This window comes from Zeugodacus cucurbitae, chromosome 3 (genome assembly GCF_028554725.1).
Source record: "Zeugodacus cucurbitae isolate PBARC_wt_2022May chromosome 3, idZeuCucr1.2, whole genome shotgun sequence".
NCBI classification, from domain to species: domain Eukaryota; kingdom Metazoa; phylum Arthropoda; class Insecta; order Diptera; family Tephritidae; genus Zeugodacus; species Zeugodacus cucurbitae.
Window position 1 is genome coordinate 9,098,067 of NC_071668.1, and position 20,838 is coordinate 9,118,904.

The window sequence follows — 20,838 nt, forward strand, 5'->3', positions numbered from 1 at the left end:
TTTTCGATTTTACTCACACGAACACAATGCCTTGCGTGCGATGGGCGCCACTCAAGCCAACCCCCTGGAGCGTGTGCCAAGCTCAGAGCAATTTTAATTTTGATATATTTAAGCTCACAAAATGCGCTCCTCATTCAAACGTCGACTCGAGTGGCGGCAAAAAGCGTCGCACAACTTTTCGTACGAAAATTTAGTGTAAAACGAACGAAAACTTTTAAACAAATTGAAAAACTTGCAATCCAATCCAACTGAGCTGAGTTGAGCGCCGCCGCAGCAAAGGCAAACGAAAGCAAAAGTTGGTCAACAGCAAACAGACTGTTTTGAGTGCGCAAACGCGACGGCCACCAAAAACGCGCAGACGGCTAAAGGCGAGAAAGGTAGCGAAATAAGCGAACGAAAGTGAACGCGAAGCCAATAATAAAAGCAAACGTGAATGCGAAAGTAAAAGTTAAAGCAAAGTGCCGAAGACGTGCATATCCGCAGTGCGGTGAAGGTGAAATTAATAATACAACAAACAAACAAAAATATAATGGATTATAAAAAATATAGAAAATTACAATAAATTAAAAAAATAATAATAAAAACAGGCCTAAACTACTTGAAATTGTTTATTAAAAATATTTTGTTTTCAAAGCGTCTCTTATTTGAAGTGGGTGCTTGCCTCCGGGCTACTCGTTGTTGCACCAGCTGTTGTCAAATCACCCACTTAAGCCGGAATTGTTAGAGACCAATGACCAAACAATTATATTACAACATAGCGGCTGGCATCAAGGCAAGTGAGTGTTTGTAAAAATATATGTGTGTGCGTTAGTGTTAGTGAAGTTGTAAACCAGACGCATGCGCATAAACGCATAATACTTACAAGCCTTTATATTGAGAAATATCGAGATAGCTGTTGTTATGCTAATAGGCACAGAGTCCTAGACAAAGCACTGCGATAAGCGTACCTTGACCCACCAACTGACAGACAGACAAAATTCAAGTTTAAGCGCCGGGAAATTGTAACAGTGATAAAGACAACAACAAAGTGACGAGGCGACTTTTGTTACATAATTTTTTCTCTGACTTTTTTATTTCTTCTATGTGTTTGTGTTGCATTTATAGTTGAAGTTGTTTTGCTCAAATAGAAATGTTCAAAAAGTGTAACGCGACCAAGTTAAGACAAGCAGCCGCTATGTTGTAAACTTAAATAACTTACAAACAGTTACATATTTATATATTATATGTACTTTTATATAGTGGCTTGTGAATGGAAATATACTCTATTACGTCGATTTGTCTTTATCTGGCTGTCACAACACGGCCGCTTTGTGCTCGATTTAATTAACCCCATTCCGTGGGCCATAAAAGTCATTGGCATGGCAAAGGCGCGTCAAGTGGCAAAAATGTGATGAACTAGAAATCCAAAAACTCACGTTGCGTCAGTTAAGACGTGGTGTTTGTCTCTTATCAGTGGTTGTAGTGTTGATATTGCAGTTATTTTACGATATTTAAATGTGGATTATATACAATTTAAAAGTCTTCGTTGGAAAGTGAGATGTGCTGAAGTGATAACAGATAATAAAATAAAATAAATTAAAATAAAATAAAATAAAATGAAATAAAAATAAAATGAAATGAAATAAAAAAAATAAAATAAAACAAAATAAAATAAAATAAAATAATATAAAGTAAAATTAAATTAAATTAAATTAAATTAAATTAAATTAAATAAAATAAAATAACATAAAATAAAATAAAGTAAAATAAAATAAAATAAAATAAAATAAAAATAAAATAAAATTAAATTAAATTAAATTAAATTAAATTAAATTAAAATAAAATAAAATAAAATAAAATAAAATAAAATAAAATAAAATAAAATAAAATAAAATAAAATAAAATAAAATAAAATAAAATAAAAAAAAATAAAATAAAATAAAATAAAATAAAATAAAATAAAATAAATTAAAATAAATGAAAATAAATTAAAATAAAATAAAATAAATTAAAATAAATTAAATTAAAATAAATTAAAATAAAATAAATTAAATTAAAATAAAATAAATTAAACTAAAATAAAATAAAATAAAATAAAGTAAAATGAAATAAAGTGAAATGAAATAAAATACATATAAATAAAAATTATTAATTAATATTAAATTAATGCATCTCTAATTATTATAATTCATATCTTTTTTTAATTATTCATTAATGAAGTTAAGTTAAATATTGTTTTATTGTTTCTTGGGTAAATTTTAAATTTGTTTTTAAGTTTCCAATTTAAAAAAATTTCAAAGAAGCCAATTATGGTGTAATAATTAAAAGATAATTGAAAGTTCGTATTTTATATATATTTCTTTAAATTGAAATTGCAATATTATAAAACAATACTAATCAATAATAAAAAAGCATTAATTTAATAAAATTATAAAGGTTATACAAAATTCCAAATGATTGAGAAAATTAATAATAAAAATCATTATGAATCTGATGTTAGAAAAATTTGAAAATCATATATTCGCAAAAAGTATATAACATAAAAAATTTAAATTTATTCATTATTCATTTAAAAAAATTACATATTTTAAACCCAATGCAAAAGATTGGAATAAATTTATAAAATAACGTCAACTAAATTAATTCCAGTGGAGTATCCCCGATAATAAAGTTCTGCTTAAAATTAATTTAATATAAATATGCATTTTTTCAAAAACATAATTAATTTTATTTTTATTAATATCTCCGATTTATAATAAGAAAAACTAAAAATTTCAGTGTAAATATTTATACTTAGACAACACTCCGAATCACTACCTTTAATTCTTCGAATAATTAAAAAATAATAACAATTCTAAGTGGGCCATCTGACAATTGCTAGTATTACAAAAAACAAAAAATAATAAAAAAGCAACAACAATTTCCATACGACCACACAACGATATTTGTGAGTGCATAAAAACGCCATAAAAACCTCGATTCAGATAAAATGTGGTTGATCTGCCGCAAATACAACACCAATATCTTTTCCACATTATTGCTACACATTTTTCTGCTACTCAGCTGTCATGCGGACTACGCCGGTTGGTATTTGTTAATTATACTCGCAGCACATAAATTTGCAATTAAACACATACACACATCATTCATCATTTCGCAACAAACTCTACTAGAATTCTAACTCAAAGCACACTTTTCTGTTGATTTATTGATTTTACTAAAAAGAAAAAAATGTAAGCAAAAATATTTAAGAGTTTTCAGTCATTTTTGTTTCACATAAATAATAAAAATATTTTTTTAAGAAATTAATATTTTGATTTTTTATTAATTTTTTTTTTATTATTTTTAAAACGCCTCAATTGTATTTGTTTTTTTTAATTTTTTTAAATTTTTTTTTTTGTAATTTTTTTTTACTTTTTTTTATTTTTTTTTTTTTATTTTTTTTACCTGGTCACCCTACTCACCTTAATCGCGTCAATCTATGCGGTATCTCCCCACACCATCTTCAGTCGCTTATGCGCCAAAAAAAACTTTTACTTTCATGGCTATGTAATATTTATGTTTGCCCTTTCGTTTTTTCTCCTTTTTTGTTTTGCTTTTGTGCTCTTCGCTGTTGATTGTCTTCGTAAATACACTTGTATTTGGTTTTTTTTTTGTTGTAGCGCTGTTTAACATTTTAATTAACAACAAATCTTGGACTTAAGTGACTGATTAACAGTTTGATGGTGTATTAAGCTCTTAGATGTGAGCATTCAAGTGCCGAAATATTCGCCTTGTATAGAGCCACAGTGATAAAACCATCACGTTATTATGCCAATTTAGGTAATCTTTCTTATGAACTTATTGACGTTTCGCTGGAAAAAGCTTTGAATTATACCGAAAGTTAAGGTTTTGGTTTTGTTTTTGAGGTTAGGAGCTTGAACGCAGGTCTCATTCGTCTTTCATAATTATTTTTTAATTTTTTTGTAATATATTGACTTAATATATGAGAAAGGGTAACTCTCTTTCTCATCTTGTTTGTCGGTTGGGTCACGTGATCATTCTCTCTTCCTCTACTACCAGATAGAAGCACATAAAATACTTTTGTAGTTGAAGAGTCTACGACTATTCGCATTTTTGTCCAGATTATTCGATTTCATTCGATTAACCTCCGTCCTGACTTATGTATGCATTTTGATTCATAAATCTTACTCATAATATATTTCTAAAACGCCCCTAGATACAGTGATTATGAGCTTTCTTGAGTCCTAGGTCCTGCTTAACTAATGTACTAAGAGAGGTAGGACTCTTTCACGAGAGAAGTTGATTTGAAATAATGGATCTTCGCTATTTCGAAAGAGTTATTGTTGGTTCCAAAAAAAATACGAAATTATCTTTAATCCCATGGTTATGACTATCAATGGGGATAATCATAAATGTAAGGACGTGGCAAATTTTAAGATCTTTTTTACCATTTGTCATGATTAATAACATTAAATGTCAGTAGGTCGTCTAGCTGAAAACCTTGTTTGGGATGAAACGGTTTAGGGTCGTTCTTCACGCTCTGGTATTACTCAGAGGCATTATCTGACCATAACTTTTCAATCCATCGGCACTTAAGACCCTTAAAATAGCCACTTCTTTTCGAACATCAAATTCGTTGCTTGAGAATTCGTGTTAATTCTCTTCTCATCTGAATCCGATATCTCTTTTTTAAGTTCAATGAAAGTTCGTTTCTTCTTCGCTTCACTTCATTTTAGCTGACATATTTAATTAACCCTTTATCGTAAATATTTCAAGATTTAGTGCTTAATATCTTCACTTTCGAATTTTAAAATTTTAATATTTTTCCACCATGCTGCCCTTACTCAGTCTGAGTCATCTGGCTGGTAATTGGGTAAATCATAATTTTTTCTCTCTTTGCTACATGCAAAGTGCCGAAATGCGAAAACGATGTAAAAGCGGAGGGGAGAAAAAACACTGAAATCAACTTTCTTTTTAGCACCTGCCCAAAAAAGTTCAAGCAAACTATGTCAGCGTACTTATGTACCGGAGTGTTTGAGTCAATACAAGCGTGCATACAAATTTCCAGTAAAGCTGGAGTAAACTTACTTATGTATATATATATAGTCAATGTGCCATTTTCGTGAACTGCAATGTCACTCTTTATGTCGGTAGATATTTTTTTCTGACATTTTTGCTAAACATTTTGGTCAACTTTGCTCGCATGTAGCGTTGATTGTGCAATAAATTGAAAGTAACCGCCGCTGAAATTATTTTACACATGCTCTCTGAAGTACATATGTACAAATAACACATAATAGCTTTGCAATTAACTCATTTAGTGTTCATATAAAGTAAATGACTCATTTAAAATTGCAATAAACCTCCAATTTAGCCCATTTACTTGAACGAGTTGCCATATTTTTTGGTTTTATTATATTTTTATATACTTTTTAATGACTTCCTTAATCTAAAAGAATAAAATTTTGTCATTTGGAATGCTAATTGTTAGTAAAAAAATTATTAATTTTCCTGAAAATATTAAAGTTTACATAGTTGTCAGGTTATTCGAAGCTTGCTTTGATGTTTGAACAATAGTTTTGAGAATCCATATATTTTGGATACAAGTGCAAATAATAAATTATATATGCCTTATGTTCTTTTTAAGTCAAGCTGATAATAAAAATAATTTGAGTGCCCGCTACATCTTAAGTTTTTTCCGATCCTTCATCTTAAGGGGCACACCTAGTGTAATGGCATAAAACAAAGGTGATTTTTGGGAATTTTTATTAAAAAAAAATACTTTATCAATTATTTCAAAATTTTGAGAATATATTTATACATGTTTTACAAATTTTGGTCGTTTTTGGCCTGCCAAAATTCGATTTTTTGATCAGATTAAAAATCGATAGGTCATTGTACGGAGAACTATATATAGAACAGGTAGAAACAATTCGATAGTGATCGGATCATTTGTTTATGAGTAATCACTGCAGCAAATTCGGAAAATGCTGTTTCGAGAAAAAAAGCGTTTAAAGATAAAATGATCGTTCTCACTGTTACCGAGCGGCTGCTCTTTAAATTGCTATAACTCAAAAACTATTTGAGATATCGATTTGAAATTTTAATATGTTCTTTTTAAAGATGTAATCTACCGAAATATGAAACAAAGAAAACAATTTTTTTTTTTGAAATTTTACACTAGGTGTGCCCCTTAACAATGATAAAATTTTATTTTTTCGAACTGCTAAAGGTCCCTTTAGATATATTCTAATATGATAATCTAATGTACAACATTCTCAATTCAAGCCTAAATGAGTTTTTTATTGGCATTGTAGGCTTCGTATCAAATTTTTTCGAACAATAAACTGCTGAACGATGTCTATAAATATCTCCAACAGAAAAATTTAAAGATATTCTCTCGAAAAATCGGGTAACATTTTACACTTCACAAATCAATGTAATGCACTGCATTTCTTCTTTTAATTTTTCGAAGGAATTTTCGTAATGGAGTTCAAAATCATCTTATCATCTCATCTCTTAGTTCTATTACTATCCAGGACATAAATCTTTCTATGAGGACATAAATCTTTCGGTCAGTTCTACGATTAGATTTGAGATATTTATTGTATTTTTTGCCTACTGTTTCTACTACAAAACATTATCAATATTAAAGAGCTTTCTGCCAAAAATTTCTATCAAAAAACATGATTCATGTGATTGTCATTAGACATTGTACTTCAAATTGCGTGGAATTTTCGAGAAGTCCTTGACTAAGCAAATTTTGACAAAACATGTGCTGCATAAAAGCTTAACAAGCGATAAATACATTATTATTAAGTATATTTATTAATTGGATATACCAAAAACTCACAACAAAAGCCAACAATTGTACAATTTCCAGCTAACGAAGAGCAGAGACCACACAAAACAAATCAAAACCCAACAACATAGCAATGACTAAACGGCTTTTTACATTGTGCGTTTGTGACGATAAATAATGGAATTTCAAACAACAACAAAATAAGCGAATTCCAGCGAAAACGAAATTAAAAAAAAAATAAAAATATTTTAAAATGAAAAGCAAAACTATAAAAACTTAATCGCCAGCCTATAAAAGGGCACACAAATTGGTAGTGACAAGCAGACTGACCGATTGACGACAGACTGCATAAAAAACCTGAGTGGAGGGAGAGATGCATTCGTATGTTTTTGCTGAGCGAAAATGTTAACAAAAAAATGTGTTAGTAGGCAAAGCAAAAAGTGATGCAAAAGCAACCACGAAAATATGCGATTTTTTTAATATTTGTGCATTTGTAAGCAGCTTTATTCACGTTTTCGTATATCCAATCAATAGTTTTTCGTTTTTCGTGCTACTTTTTAAAGTTTTTGCACTCACAATTAAATACATTTTTTATTTTAAATTGTTTTTTCGTTTTGTTTTTATTGTTTATTTTGACTTTTTGAATTACTAATTTTTTTATATATTTTTGAAGGACGCGGATATGAATAGACGCATTTTGTAGAGTTAGCCTCTTCAAGTAACAGAAATCGCTGAAATAACTTACATATCTTTTTGTTGTATTCGAAATTATCGCAAGGTCAGCGTAAATTATAATACATAATTTTTTACGTGACATACAAAAATTTTGATAAACAGTTCAATCAACTGTCTTATTTAAGCTTATGCTACAAGCATTTTTAATAAACTTGTTAAAAGGCAAGTCTTTAAGGGGGTATATATGTATGTTGAGGTGCGGGAAAATTGTGAACATTTTGATATTCTGTAGAGTAGTACAATGTCTAATCTGTAAACTCAGCATAAAAACATGAAAAATACTAATAAGGTTCATATAAGTTATGACATTTATACAGACATATAAAAGCAAACAAATTTCGTTAGTATGGAGACTTGTAGTGTCCTTAATTCATTGAAATCAGAAAAAATAATCTGCAAACGGGGACGATTTTCTCAAAAAGAATACTTTTTTCATCTGATGAAATATATTGAAAAATGCATAACATTGATATGAAAATTTAAACGAAATAATGAAATCATTCAAAGATACGGTAAATATAATTGAGATAATCGCGTTTAAAGATTCAAGAAGTACACTTTTGTCTAGTGTAGCGGAGCAAGATGCTAAACGCTATAACTTCGCGTCTTAAATCTCTATAAAAATTTGAGATAACATTCTTAAGAACGTATACTTTAAGATGAAAGAATAAACAAATGTTCGATTATTTTACCGACTTCAACATTTTTATACGAGTATAACCCCTTAATATTGCAGTATCGGGGGAAGTTTGAAAAGACTTTTATTGCATTCCCATTTGAAAAACAACGAATAATATCTAAAACTAATATCAGTTTCCTTCTGTTTGAGATGATATTACTTTCATTCTGTGATTCACTCGTATATTAACTTAAGAACCAAATCAAAGACCGATTTATATAAAAATGTTCCATAACTATATGTTGGTTTAAGCTACCATCAAACTAATTCATTTTATGAGCTGCTTTTCTTGTCAGAAATATGTTCAGAGGTTTGTGATAGCCTATCAAGTGCTATTAAAAACCCTTATTGATACAGGTCAGGGATCGAATGTTTAACCCTTAACCCGAAATAGCCCACGATTACCAAATGGTAACCCCAAATTTATTCCTATATTTTCATAAATAACTTGAAAATTTCACTATAAAACTACAAACTACGCTGGTTTTTCGCATTTTCCGGCAAATTTATATATTGAATATAATAAATATAAAATACTTAATTTTCGTGCTCTGGCGGTCGAAATACATAGGTGTATTTCATTTCAGAAAACTCTGAAACGTAAAAAGTTCTGAACAGTACCGGATTAAACCACCTTGATCGCCTCAGGGATTCTATTAAAATATCTTCTAAAGGTTCAGATAGTCTTATAGCTATAAAAATTTGTTTTGAAAGGTTTCTGTATGTAGAACAAAATAGATTAAGGCGAAATATTATCATTCTGAAGGAGAGATTAATTTTTGTCCTGCTCGTCCCGAAATTGATTTTAAAATATATAATTTAAAGTATTTTTCTAGTTTTGTTTTTCTAATAGTGGGGTTACCTAAAAACATTTTCTGCCAAGAAATCGGATTATCAAAATATATAAAAATATAATGAAAGCGAAATACAGAAAGTAATATAGTAGTAGGAAGTCCTATATTGCTTTTATAAATTTTTTCTGTTATCTTTTCCTTTTGTTTTCACCAAGATATCGCTGCTTGCCACACTATGTGCTTAGCCTTAGTTGCAAATTTTTGAAATACGCATGCGTAACGCACCTTGTCAACGCTGAAACGACAAATTATTTTATATTATTCATCCATTCACTCTGTATGAACTTCACGAGACATAATATAATATAGAAAACCCCCATGTGCCTTCTAATTTATTTGTGGTGTTCCTCAGCATACGCAAGTTTACATATGTACGAACATGTGGATGTAACCAGACTCATATTATGGTTCAATTAATTTGTCGGTTATTTGTATATATATATTTTACTTTTCTGTTTTACCAACTATATTTGGTGTAAATGAGTGTCAAGGTGGATTTAGCACACACATTGGCTATTATTATGTTAGTATAAATTCCAGCTACAATTAAATTACCAGCGAAGCATAAATACAAAATTCATACAAGTGAATACATACTCGTACATACATATAAACAGTCATATATATAGTAGTATTCGTAGGAATATTTCTTGATAATTGTGTTTCTTACTCTGCTTTGAAATCTAACACAACGTATTTATTGTTGCTTCTAGTTTTTAGTTAATGACAGTTACAAGCGCACGTTCACTTTTTATTGTCGTTGAACTCTTGCGTAATATTTGCTGTACAAATTGTTCGAGTTCAAGAACTTTTTTTAATTCAAACATAGCTCATATTTTTAAATTCATAAACACTGCGTTTAGTTTGATGCGGTGAATAATTACTCATGTTATTTTTGGTTAGGTTCAAGGCGGTTAATTGAGCAGTTATAAAATGTTTTAACTATGGCAATTATTTTATTTATAAAGAATTTAGTTTTTAATTTTTTAAAGCTCTCGAAAATAGTAATTATTTCCAAAAACAACAAAATTAAATTCTTAAATTATTTAAATTAATAAAATTGGTGTTGCCACCTATTGAATTTTTTTTTTTTTTTTTTTTGAATTGCATACTTTTTATTTTACTACGAGGGAAAAATTGCTGCATACTAATTAAAAACCATTTATTGTATAGGGTTGCCATATATAATTATAATATATTACTCAATTTTTTTTAAATTATTTTGATGTACTGATTTCAAAAAACATATATTTTTATTGATAAATGTTAATTTTATTTGGAGTTAACATCAATTAAAATTAAATTTCCTTCTTTGTAATTAATACCACTAGCAGCCGATAACAATTTCTACTGTTCACCAAAGGGTTAAAGAAACAATTTCATGTAATAACAACCATCTATTTACTCTGCATTTTTACTGCGATATTTAATAAAAAAAAGTTACAGAATTTTATTATTGTTTTTGTTGTTGCTTATTTTTTTCACGTTTAGTTTATTTATTTGTTGGATTTTCCAAGTCGTGTATCATCCACTGAAGCATAGAAATCGAACCAACACTTGCGTGGCATATTAATAACTCGAAGCTTAATGCGTGTCCGGGCGTTGCTTTGGTTTATTGAACCAAATATCCGCACAAATCGCCTATACTGGCTGCACTAAATGCATTTCTTAATAAAATTGTTGTGGTTAGAAATCGTTTGCGGATGGCTTTGTATAAACAACAAATGCATAACTGCATAAAAATTTGTTATTGTTGCTAGTTGCTCATAAAATATTGTGAAAACTCTACTTTGTTGTTATTGCACAATATTTTTTTACTTAATCGAATTTTGTTTAATTTTTATATGCCTTTGGTTTAGTGGGTGTTGAAAGCATTGAAAATATATTGAAAAGTGAATACATAAAAATTAAGAAATTTGTTGTGAAGAAATATAAAAATTGTATGCTACATTTAACATCCGCTTTAAACTAATTAAAAAACTATAGGAAATTAACGGAAGAGTTCCGCAATTAGATAGTTCCTTCATTATGTGAATATAATGTTGAAAATGTACATATTCGTTATAAAGGGTGTGCTTTTTAGTGGTATAAAATACATATTTGTTAATATGATTCCTCGAAAAATTATAAAAATGCATTCTGAGAACAAGGCCCGAACCAGCCAGTAACTTATTTCAACTGAAAGAGGATCTAAAAAGTCTTTTCAGGACTTCTCGCTTTAGAGATCTTGCAATTTTGTTTAATTATTTGCTGAAGTTGTCCTAACTATTCTTGTCCCGAAACAAAGGGTTTTCGAAATAAATTTCCATGATCTCGACTTTGCTTAGCAACTCTCTAAAATATATTGAACATAAATGTCATGTGAATTGACAGCTATCCCACTATGAAATTTTATAACTCTAAAAGAACACAATTTAAAATATTTTAGGGAATTGTTACACTTTTCTTGGAATTAAAAAAGAAAATCAAAATTTCCCGCAAATGTCGAGAATTCGGCTCAAAAAGTGACATTTTCAGTTGAGAATAAGTTTGGGATGCAAACAGATCTCTACAAATATTTTGTTGGGTTAATGTTGACACAAACGTCCAAGATCGATACAAAAAAATTTATTTAATCGACCAGTGCTTGACCATAGAGACATCTATTGGAAAACGGCGGAAGCAAAATTGTAGACCAAATATTTTTTCCTATTTTAGCAATTTTTAATGATTCCATAAAGAGGAAATAGTTAGAAATAAAACTCTATTGGAGTCCAAAGTGTGACCTGCGTTTCGAAATTATTTTGTAGGCTAATGAAGTCAAAAAATTTCCGCGTGGCACGAAAACAACATTTTTTTAATTCAAGTTACTGTCAAAGTACAATAATCTGGTTTCAATTAGATTTTTTGGAGGCAATTTTTTTGAGCTACTCGAATTCAAGCTTCACTCAACAGCTTAAGTGATATTTTCCAACTTGCCAATACCATTTATAAGTACCAATTCCTCAAAATACTTCTTACAAAAAAAAAAATTATAACTAATAAAATGTTCACAGGAAACTTAAAAACTCGGTCAACTTATAATAACAAGTGCATAACTCATTACATAAGTAATTACATACAATTTTTTCTCAATAGAGTCACAATTGAGTTCAAATTAATATGCCGCAAGTTATTGCAATTATGTAGTATTTCACATTAAATTTCCTGTTAGTTGGCTTTATGGGCAAACGGTTTTTTGTGTGTTTTCCTTCTTTTCACTTCATTGACTTCTGTGCCTTTATAGTCAAGAAATCAATATACGCTTGAGGAACTTTTTCACAAAACGAGCTGCAATCGAGTGAGACATGGAGTTAACAAATGCAATTAGTAGGTACCGGCATGCACGCAGACAAGCAGATATACATACATTTGTAACTAGTAAAGTCGTCACATAATAATACATAACATAATCATTCAGTTAAAAATGTTGCAAGAGCGACAGTTTGAAAATCGCATCATGAAAATTGCTGCAATTTCAGTGGATTTTGCAATAGTTAATGAAATAGAAATGCGCATGCGTGCTTGTATGTCTCATTTTTCCCGCATTTAAAGCGCTGAGGCAATTTTATGGTCGGTTGAGCTGACAGAGATGACATCGTTGCATCTTTGTTTGTTACGTAACGGCCTTTTTTAAGTTATTAACGAGAGTAGTGAGTTGCAGAAAATATTTTTCTAAAAAAGTCAAAAATTAATTTAAAAAAATAAATATTGGAATTAAATTGGAAGTTTTTTATGATTTTTGGAAATAACATTAAAAAGTATGATTTAAGAAGGATCCTTTCAACTTGCCCCCTGTCGATTACATCTAGTCTTTTTTTCATAAAGTATCATTATGTACTCATCCAGTCCAATTTATTTTGCGTTATCTGAAATTGTGTTTAGTTTGGTCATTTCATATTTACCCTCTCTCGAAGCTATACCCCCTTGATAAATTTAGCAGCTCGAGCTTTGCTGGCCTTTGGTTGCCGGTGGGTTCAAAGGTCACGATTAATTTATATTTTTCTTCGCCTTATTAACTGGCTTAGACATTGCTTACGCCTTAATCAGTAGCCGAGATTACAACAGCGCCGTATTCGTTCTTCCTTCTCGTTGTTTGGCTCCAATTGGAAATCCCAAGTACAGCCAGGTTCTTCTCCACCTGATCTTTCCAGCAAAGTTAAGGTCTTCCTCTTCCTCGATTTCCACCAGCTGGTAATGCATCGAACACTTTCAAATCTGAAGCGCTTTCGTCCATTCGAACAACATGACTTAGCTAGCGCAGCCGCTGCCTTTTTGCTCGTTGAGCTACATACATATATCAATGTCGTCGAATAGCTCATTGTTCCATCGTCTGCGGTATTCGCCATTGCCAATGTTTAAGAGACCGTAAAGGGTTCCGAAATTCTATTTCTACTCCACAAAAAACCGTTTGCTGAGATATAAAACCCCACATAAACATTTATCCATATCAAGTTCATAAGCTACATGAAATCTCTGCTTAAAAGTATTCTATATTAATTTAATCCGCCATAGTGCCGCCAATGTCGCCATAAAGCTTGTAAGATTCACAATGCCAGGAATATGTTTAAAATACGTAGGCTTGCCGACCTCGATCTCAACGGGTTCCGCTTAGTTTTCAGCTTGTCGTCTTATAACAACCTACCTAATCTACTAAAGGACCAACTTTTTCGAACTTAACACTTTAGAAAGCAATCATTTGAGCCCCGTTAAAGTTGATGATCCTTGATTTTCCAGAATTTTCTGAACCTTTATTGATATTCTCGATGAATGTGAGATCGTCTTATTCTTATAGGTTTTTTAAATTAGAAAACAAATAATTATTTTATTTTAAAAGCCTCCAGAACCGAACTCTTACTATGGGTCTCAGAGCCTGGCAGGTTAAATGTTTTATATGATTATGTCAGAGATACTTAAAATATTCTTGAATAATATTCTCTGCGACAACGATGTTCATTTTCAAGTCGTCAGAGTAAATAGGGAATACTAATTATCCGTTCTTTTTTAATTTTAATTAAAAAAACTAATTATGTTCTTTTAGTATTATTTCTACCCGACCAGAGAGTCGTGATAGATTTATTATAAACTATATTTATCCATGCTTGTTGTGAGTCTAAAGTATTAATAGACGTGAGGCAATAATCAAAACAGGAAGTAAGCGAACCTGAATGCCAAACTGCCCTTTGGCAAATATTTTTTATACAATATTATTTGTTTAATTGGCATATTGTATATGTTGTTGTAATTCATCCAAGATTAAGCGCTTTTATTTCCGCTACCAGGAAATGCCAACTATGATATATAGCAAAAAATTCCGGGTTGCCAAAAATCATAGTTGAACTAAATCTGTGGGTCACTATTACTGTTATGTAACGGCTACATTCAATTTGAACAGCAGTGATTTACCAAAGGCCAAAAATGCACTCGGAAGGCACGAACAACTGCATACCAATATAAAGGGTGATTTTTTAAGAGCTTGATAACTTTTTTAAAAAAAAAAACGCATAAAATTTGCAAAATCTCATCGGTTCTTTATTTGAAACGTTAGATTGGTTCATGACATTTACTTTTTGAAGATAATTTCATTTAAATGTTGACCGCGGCTGCGTCTTAGGTGGTCCATTCGGAAAGTCCAATTTTGGGCAACTTTTTCGAGCATTTCGGCCGGAATAGCCCGAATTTCTTCGGAAATGTTGTCTTCCAAAGCTGGAATAGTTGCTGGCTTATTTCTGTAGACTTTAGACTTGACGTAGCCCCACAAAAAATAGTCTAAAGGCGTTAAATCGCATGATCTTGGTGGCCAACTTACGGGTCCATTTCTTGAGATGAATTGTTCTCCGAAGTTTTCCCTCAAAATGGCCATAGAATCGCGAGCTGTGTGGCATGTAGCGCCATCTTGTTGAAACCACATGTCAACCAAGTTCAGTTCTTCCATTTTTGGCAACAAAAAGTTTGTTAGCATCGAACGATAGCGATCGCCATTCACCGTAACGTTGCGTCCAACAGCATCTTTGAAAAAATACGGTCCAATGATTCCACCAGCGTACAAACCACACCAAACAGTGCATTTTTCGGGATGCATGGGCAGTTCTTGAACGGCTTCTGGTTGCTCTTCACCCCAAATGCGGCAATTTTGCTTATTTACGTAGCCATTCAACCAGAAATGAGCCTCATCGCTGAACAAAATTTGTCGATAAACACATTTCGAACCGAACACTGATTTTGGTAATAAAATTCAATGATTTGCAAGCGTTGCTCGTTAGTAAGTCTATTCATGATGAAATGTCAAAGCATACTGAGCATCTTTCTCTTTGACACCATGTCTGAAATCCCACGTGATCTGTCAAATACTAATGCATGAAAATCCTAACCTCAAAAAAATCACCCGTTACATGAGTGGAGGCACTTTTTGGTTTCACAGCTCATATGAGAGCAATAACAAACTGTTAATAGAAATAAATGAGCGAGAAAATGCGAAAGAAATGGTAATGAAATTGGCAAAAGTCAACAGTAGTAAACAAAACCCAAAAAAGCGAAAAAGTCATATAAACATTGACAGTAGCGGAAAAAAAAGTATGACAGCAGCATTGACTTTCGTTATTTGCCATTTACAGTCAAACATGCAAATAAATCGCATACAAATGTATGCTTATATATGTATAAAAAATACACAAAAATCACACAAATTGTGCACTTCGCATATGTAACAATAATAACAAACACACACACTCTGCATACAAACGTAAAATGCATTGAACTGTTGAAGACGCCAGCACAGGTACCGGTTACTACGCCTGCAACAACAACAACAATATACTCGTAGAAAACCAAAAGCAAACAACATAATCAAAACAAAAATGAAATGTAATAAAATGTAATGAAAAACTATTAAAAAAAACTTTGTTGAAAGCAAAAAATGAGCCGACAAACATTTCATTCGCGTGCAACGCGGCTTAACCGAGCCGGCGTTTTGCAACATACATTGCAGAGTTACAGCACCGCCAGAGTGTAGCCGAGCTTAAATGCCAGTTACGAGCGTAACGTAACGTTGTAATGGCAACAATAACAACAACAACATTATAAGTGGTAAAATTGCAGAGCGCCAATAACAACAACAACAGTCAGTTAACTGTATGAGCAAGTAAAAAGTAGTTGTTGTATGTGTTTTTGTTGGTGTGTGTGTAATGTGATTGTAGCCACTCTTGGCTGCTGTGCTAATTTTTGCTGCTCACTCACGTGGAATTTCGTCGTCGCGTCTCAGCTGATTGACCGTGGGACGAGATTGCAAAAACAATGAATACAGTTCAGCTTCCCTAACAATAACCATAATCCACAAAAAAATTCGAGTTAGAGTGACTTCCGAGTTATGGAAGGTAATTTGTATGAAACTTGACATCTATTGCCAATTCATGTTCGAGTTATGGAGAACTTCGAGTTATAGAAGTTCGAGTTATTGATGTTCAACTATATTTTTAACTGTTTTTCAAATTGCTCTGTGGAACTCATTCTTGAAGATAGGTGACTTTTGATAGGACTAAAATTAATAATTTTTTCCTCCTTTGTCTCTAAGAGGTTTATTTTTTCCTTCATTCTTGGAATTTCGAATGTTTGAATCATCTTGAAAGGGTTTTGAAAATAGGAAAAATCACTGTTGGCGAGATTTATGAGTTCTTGATTGTGAATTCGCTCGGAACCCTCTTTGAAAAGAGTTTTCACATAACCAAATAGAGAGCTCTTTATATCAAATTCAGTTTATGATTATTCGAAATCATTTTCTAGATTTTTTAATGTTTTCATCCCTAGCCGTCCCTTTTGCACATCCACTAAGGTCAACACGACGGATCCTAATTTATAAGTATGAATTTCCTTAAGTAGGAGATCTTAGTCCTTCAGAGTTCGCTGAGAAAATGGGAGGTCGTCATGTAAATCCATAGAATGAGGTCCAAACGAGTGATAGCTGGGGATTTAGAACCTAGTGCCTATATATAAGTGCATTTTGAAGTTCTCTTTTGGATTTCATTGCGATAAGCATTCGCCTCAACACATCCTTAACACAAGTGAAACGTTTTCTTATATATCTTATATTATATTTCTATATAGTCTTCTTCGAGCTTTTTGGCGCGTATTCTGTAAAACGAAGCGAAGTCTTTTCTGGGACCATATTCATAAATATTCCTCTTTGAACTTTTAACCTAGGCTTTGTCTGAAAAATACTTGTGCAACCCACCACTGATCATCTAATTTATGCAAATAACCCACTGTGTAACTCTCAACAGCAATACATTGCTACCGTTGGTGGCTGTAGGTGGCGGCCAACTATTCAAAGGTGACCGCCGGTTTAGCTTAGTGAGTTGTCTATGGCAAAAATTCGGCTGCCAACATGTAATACTTGCACAGAGAGTTCATATATTTATATATTTGTAATATCGTATATATGTAAGCCAACAACTATTTTCACATATGAACAGGTACGTCTGTTGTTGTTGTCATTAATTTCCAATTGCCCATTAAACACGCTCATCACGTTTGGTCGTTAGTGTTGCCATGAGCTTCAGCTTTAGCATTTATTGTAGCGTTTCTTTGTTTGATTGCAGTTTTCTTATGACTTTTTTGGTTTTGTTTTACTATTTTGCTTTTATGTAATCCTCATATGTAGTATATGTATATGGCCCATTGGTCACTGTCAACCTCAACTGTTAGTGCTCGACGGGCTGTGAATTGCATTTTCATTAGTTGATTTGTTGTTTTTGCTATTTGACAACTTTTTGTTTTTTGCTTAAGGAAGCGTTGCATTTCAATGTGATTAGATAATCTGCGCAGAGTTCAAGTTGGCGGACCCGCAAGTTAAATAAAAAAAAAGTTGGATGTTGGTGATTAATATGTTGTTTGGGGGCAAATTTAGGTTGTAATGATGACGTAATATATTATTTTTGTTGTAGGTTTTGAATTTCAATCATGTTTTTTGAGGTTACGAGCTACTCAGCATTGTTTTTATAGAAATTCGCTGAAAATTATAATTTTTACGGATGTTAGTTCGTTAAGTCCAGAAAGACCTTCGATTTAAATGACTTCAAGGGCCCTAACTTATATTGAACCACAAAATTTTCTGGGGCCAGTTCTGTTAGTACTGTTATCGTAACCCTTTCTCCACTCTAAACTTTAAAATGGTTTCAAAATTGGCTAAGAGTAGTCAAGGCACACAACTTGATTCGGAAGACTTAGTCCCAACCATTTTAATCGAGCCAAGTAAACAGTAAATATTCAAATAAAAAACTTGCAACAGCAAAAATGCACTTTCGTATAAATAAAGTCAATGTTTCCGCATTTCGAACTGAATAAACAACGGTAAATTTCGGTCAAAACTAACCGGTTTTACAATGCCAAAGCTTGCAACACTAACTCAGGGCATTCATTGGCTGTGGCATGCTGCGAGTACCATGTTGCGAGTGGCATGTTGCATGCATTATCGGCTAGTTGCAATGTCGTTTGGCAAGTGTGCATCCACTACTTCCGCCAGATTTAGTTGGAGGCGCCAGCAACAATAACAATGGCATCTGCATAAATTGTTGTTTGGAAATTTGGCGCCAGACGTTTGAATCCCGGTTTAACGGTTTACTACGAAGACACGCAATTAATTGTAATGATTTGCGAAGGCAACAAATGTAATTCAATGCAAAATAAATATTTTTCAAACATTTTCATTTCATTGCGTAACTTGTGAAAGTGTTTAGATAACGGAAAAGTGTGCAATTTTCACAAAAACATAAATTTAATAACTCACATTTTCACCAACACTCACAATATCACCAATATCCATACCAAAACCATCAATCAAGTACCAAAATATTAAACCCGCATGGCTTCATATTTGCAGTCGCACAGCGCAACAAGAACGACACGAATCAGGTGTACGTCACGGAATCATGCCTGGAGAAGCCATATCGTTGCCCACATCCGAAGATACAATTCTACCTCTATACGCGTCGCACACAACAGAATCCCGAATTCATCGATGTGCTGGACGACAATGCGCTCTACTACACTCACTTCAATCCGCGGCATCCCACCAAAGTCATTATACACGGCTTTGGCGGCGGCCGCAATAACAGCCCTAGTCCGGATTTGCGCGAGGCGTACTTCACCATCGGCGATTATAATATCATAATTGTAGATTACGCCGATGCGGTGAAGGAGCCTTGTCTCAGCCAAATGGAGTGGGCGCCACGTTTCGGCAGCTTGTGCATCTCACAGCTCGTCAAGTATTTGGCGCGTCATCCGCGCGGTGTGCGGCCCGATGATTTGCACTTCATTGGTTATAGCGTGGGCGCACATATTGCTGGACTCCTAGCGAACTATCTGAAGCCGAACGAAGGTAAGTTGGGTCGCATCACCGCCTTGGATCCGACCATTTTCTTCTATGCGGGCACGAATAACTCGCGTGACTTGGACTCGAGCGATGCTCACTTTGTCGACGTGCTGCATACTGGCGCTGGCATATTGGGGCAATGGCATTCCAGCGGTCATGCGGACTTTTATGTGAACGGTGGCACGCGACAGCCGGCGTGTGTGGGTTCAGCGACGCTATTTCGTAGGTTCCAATGTTTGTGCTATGTATGGTGCTTATTTATTTGAAAATGTTTAACTTGTATACGCAGAAACTCTGGCCTGTGATCATACGAAGGTGACACCGTACTTCATCGAGTCCATAACCTCGTCGCGTGGTTTCTACGCGGGTCCATGTCCAAATCTCTTCACTTATCTGATAGGTTGGTGTGAGCCAAAGGATTCCGATTATGTGCTGATGGGCGAACATGTCTCGCATGAGTAAGTAGGAAGTAGATGAAAGGAAGAAGGATGTCTGTAAACATATTATATTTCAAACTCAGAAGAAACTAGAGAGATACACAGATTCAAACCATTTATTTTCTAATGAAGGAGTGAAAATAATATCCATTATTATTACAGAGCTCGTGGCAACTACTATGTAACCACAAATGCCAAACCCCCCTATGCGCGTGGCTTTCCAGGAAAGGGACGCTCCGCAAATAATGGCGAGTATCAGGGCGTGCGCAGATAATCACAACTACCTAGAATCATTCATATGTATATAAATAAAAAATAATATAGTTAAAGTCCTTTGTATAAAAGTAGTGCATATTTGTGATTTTAGTTTTAGAATTGGGTTTTTTTCTCACTGTGTACCAGTTAATGTATTTATGTTAATTATTTTAAATTGTAAATAGTTGGATTTTTTTAATGGTTTAAGCGTGTAGAAATGGAATTATGTACATATAGTAAGGTTGGAAATGAAATATAAACAACGGTTTCATTTGGAATTCAGAAAAAAAATTAAAAATTCAAATCTAAATTCGAGTTCTAATATAAAAAATCTCTTCGAAATAATTTTCATTTCAAATTGTGTGTGTTATTACAATTATTAAAAAATTAGTAAAAAATTATTTATATTTTTAAAGGAATTTGAAATTAATTCTATATTTTGGAAAAAAAAATAATTATAGGTATAAAAACCTTTATTTCCACCTTCAGATTCAAGCGAAATTTATTTTAATTATATATTAGTAATTTATAATAAAATTATTTTTTCACTAGTTTATTGTTAATTTTTGTTATGTAAAAAAGCCATTTACTTACCTATGAATAGTTTTGTAAATACAAACCTAATTATTGTAAAAATTGTTTATAAAATATTTTACTGGTATTTTTATGGTTATTTTATTTTTGTTTTAGTACCAAATATTTGTACAAAT

At 32.3% G+C, this 20,838-nt stretch overlaps 1 protein-coding gene across 4 annotated transcripts; it reads left to right on the plus strand.

The window, feature by feature from the left end:
* Positions 1-138: 138 nt before the first annotated feature.
* On the plus strand, positions 139-20,623 carry LOC105217013 (phospholipase A1 member A). Of its 4 annotated transcripts, none has more exons than XM_054228164.1 (5): positions 139-493; positions 2,740-3,062; positions 18,945-19,658; positions 19,726-19,894; positions 20,036-20,623. In XM_054228164.1, exons 2-5 carry the CDS (start codon positions 2,969-2,971, stop codon positions 20,145-20,147), a joined length of 1,089 nt encoding a protein of 362 aa, XP_054084139.1. In that variant the 5' UTR covers positions 139-493; positions 2,740-2,968; the 3' UTR covers positions 20,148-20,623. The 4 variants fall into 4 exon arrangements, with proteins under 4 accessions (XP_054084139.1, XP_011190115.1, XP_011190114.1 ...); XM_011191813.3 differs by having other exon boundaries at positions 2,758-3,062; XM_011191812.3 differs by having other exon boundaries at positions 2,777-3,062.
* The last annotated feature ends 215 nt before the right edge of the window (positions 20,624-20,838 follow it).